The 3,503-nt window shown below is 33.9% G+C and overlaps 1 protein-coding gene across 1 annotated transcript in view; it reads left to right on the top strand.

Moving 5' to 3' along the window:
- LOC101314936 (transcription factor bHLH128-like) overlaps positions 1-3,503 on the top strand; it is a 7,861-nt gene that overhangs the window by 3,517 nt on the left and 841 nt on the right. The window contains exons 4-5 of the mRNA XM_004296662.1: positions 1,795-1,860; positions 3,183-3,251. Of these exons, the coding sequence (XP_004296710.1) occupies positions 1,795-1,860; positions 3,183-3,251 (135 nt within the window). The remainder of the gene's footprint in view (positions 1-1,794; positions 1,861-3,182; positions 3,252-3,503) is intronic.

Below are 3,503 nucleotides of genomic sequence, written 5' to 3'. Positions count from 1 at the left end.
TTGTATATCTCTCTCTCTCTCTCTCTCTCTCTCTCTCTCTCTCTCTCTGTGTCTTTGTTGTTTGGAGTCGTTGTGCATTATCAATATGAAGTGTTGTCTGTTGTTTTTCTTTTCTGGTAATTTTTGTATGAAATGTTTCTAGTAGGTGAGAGGTGTTGCTATTTGATCCTACGTTTTTAGAGAAGAAAAATAATCTAGTTGTTTATAACATTGAAAGTTAACAGTCACAAAGAAGGGATGTTGATGAAATCCCGAAAGAAGTCTGAACTTGAAGTGTTCACTGGACTATTGATGCTTGATCTTTTAATTTCCACTTACAATTAGGCTACATATGTATTGCAGAATTGGATTGTAGGACTTTCATACCCATTCTTCGGGTGAGATTGTTTGAATCAGAAACATATGGAGTCTAATATATGTTGAAAACTAGTCAAAGGGCTGACTGTATATTTCTCCACTCTCCGCCAAGGTATGCCAGTTGTTGTTTGAGGTTTTAGTTTTAGTGCTAAGCCAGATGTAAGACCCTTCTTCAACTTATAACAGCAAGAGCCTCTGCTCTAGAGCTGTGAATAGATGGTATTGGATCGAATATGCGAAGCCTCACTGCCAGCACAAGTTATGAAGAATTGAGGATTAAGCGAGTCTTTTGTTCTTAAACTTATCATACTAGTGGTACTTGAAATGAGTCTAGTTGCATGATATGTTCTTCGTTCTTTCATCTGGTCATTACAAACAGTATTAACCGTGTACAATTTTGACTCTCTTTACATTAATGGTTTGACACTATTTTTATCAAAATGATAAAGTAAAAATGAAAATAAAACCTTGTGCCAAAGTAACATGTTTCTTAATTGTTTGAATTACTTAACTCATGATAAGTTAATGAAGTACATAGAGAGTGGCAATATTTACAATAAGTACTAACTTGTAGTAATAACAATTAAAGTTTTGAATGGGTGATTCAGTTGGCAGTAGGATTATGTCATATTCATCCAGCTATACTATTTGCGCAATGATTGAAAACTGAGATGTAATGCTGCAAACAGAATGTGGTCTTTTACAAGAGTAATTCGGCATATTTGAAAAACAGTCTCTGAAGGAACCAATTCTATACGCCCCTCCAAGAACAACAAATATATTAGATAAACTATAGTTTACAACCCAACCAGCTTTGCAGTAGATGAGAGATTGGCTTCTATTGTTGGATAATATAGTTCTACATGTTAAGCCATTCATAATAATATACAAGATTCTGGATCTCTTCACCCAATCTCATTGGTTAATGGATGAGTTTCCAGCAATTTTATCTTTCCACCTCTAAGAAATGAGAGCACTTGATATTACTGAACCATATAGAGTTCAGGTGGTTCAACATGCCAGTCTTTGCAGTTGGCATTCTTAAGATTAAACAGAAAAGGAAGCAGAGTCTTAGTGTTGGTGGAACATGGGATTAATCTTAGTGTTGGTGGAACAGGGGATTAATTAGATGGTTGCTTGTTCTGTAGCAGAGAGAACACTAGGGCCGCCGTAATAATATGTTTGTATAAGAGAGCATAATGCTTGAAGGTGGACATAACAAGGTGAAAACACTCACACCCATATATCTCCTTTGTATCATTTATATAATTATCACTTGGGAATTACTTTTCTCCAAATAATACCTGGAATGTTATCACTCATCAGTGTTGACAAATGTCTTGCATGTTAAAGTTGGTCATGTCGCCTATATTCATAGAGGTGGCATTTCATATTAATTCGTAGTTATTTAATCTTTGTCTTTTGTTTGTGTTACAGGAGAGAAGAACTAGAATAAGTGGGAAGTTAAAGAAACTGCAAGACCTTGTTCCTAACATGGATAAGGTAAAAACTACGAATCTCTGAGATCTGGATTGTTGAATGTAATGACATGAACTTATGTATTATCTTGACATATATGTGCCCTACATGCAGTTTTCTGCATTTTGACGTTATAATAACTTTCTATGTGTTCTTTGTAGTAAATGTAGAAGATGCATTGGAATTCCTGGTCCAAAGTTTTGGTATTAAGTAACACTAGCTAATTTCAATGAAAAAAAGCTTTTGTTAATGAATCTTAAGGTCTTGTAAGTGCATGTTACATATTTAGCTTTTCAGTTCAGTTCAGTGAAAATCCATTTGGCCCATTGTATACTTTCATGCTTTATGAATGAGTACATTTACATGCTTTAGTGGAGATATAATATTTTTTTTTTTTTTTTTAATTTTGTTAAAAGTATTAGGTGATGTTGAACCTACAAAAGACTGATTAACTTCTCCTTGAAGCAACACAAACCAGTTTGGCTTTTATAAACGGAGAAACAAAATAATTTTGTAAAAATAAAGTGATTTACAAGTTGGAATAGGAATTTAAAGTTGCAGCAGCTGTGAAAGGATTCTGATAATTTAAAGTTGTACTAAGTTGGTTCTCAAATACCTATGTTGTTATGCTTCATGAAAAGGAAAGTTAGTTTAAGCTACACTATAGTTGATGAGATTGCGGGATGCATAATAGGGTGTCATGTATAAGCATGAAAAACTGGTGATTTGTATTTCCAAAATTTGCTGACATCACTTCTTATATGACATGTAAAATCTTGTATCTTTGGGCCTAACATGTAAGATCTAAGTGAACTCTTAGTTGCTTTTCTCTTTCTCATTTCCTTTGTTAATTTAGTCAGTCAAGGACTTCTATTAAAAAGTTTTCATTGTCATTTGTTTCTTGTTGTTTTATGTAGTGGTAACATTCGCTTGTACACTACTGATCTCAACAAGTTCTCCCAATTAAACTATCCTTCTGATTTACGAATGCTATAAATTAAGTTGTGATTTTGTTATTTAGGGTTTGTACTAAATGATCAAATAAATATGTGAAGGTAAACATGTCTAACGAGAAATACATACATTCTTTTGTATATACTTCAAGATACTTCAATTGGGTAGTATCCCAATAGGATTGCTTTCTGCAAATGTTTGCTCTGCATTGATGTACGTGTAACAGTATTATTGATGTTTATTTGGGGCACTACATTTAGGAGCCAATGTTACTATGCTAGTACATTTCAGCTTTAATTCCATATGGAGATAACTGTGTGGAACATGTGACTAACCTTTGATGAATCCTGAAGATGAACCATATCTTATAATCGCTTCAACTATTATTGCAGCAAACAAGCTATGCCGACATGTTGGACTTGGCTGTGCAACATATCAAGGGCCTACAAAATCAAGTTCAGGTTTGTGATTCACAACTCTATTGTGAGAAACAGAGAGCACATAGTATAGATTGCATTTCTTACCATAGATTAACACACAAAGATCACCTAATTTATACACACACACACACACACACACATACCATATGCTATTATATCCTTGGAGAAAATCAAGGCCAGGTGTATAGGATATTATATCTCACTTAATTTCTGAAATGCTTATTGTTTTACAATGTGGAGCATTACCATATGTCTTCTACTTGGGGAAGATAT

This window comes from Fragaria vesca, linkage group LG4, assembly GCF_000184155.1.
Source record: "Fragaria vesca subsp. vesca linkage group LG4, FraVesHawaii_1.0, whole genome shotgun sequence".
NCBI lineage: Eukaryota > Viridiplantae > Streptophyta > Magnoliopsida > Rosales > Rosaceae > Fragaria > Fragaria vesca.
This window is presented reverse-complemented; position numbering and strand designations above follow the sequence as displayed.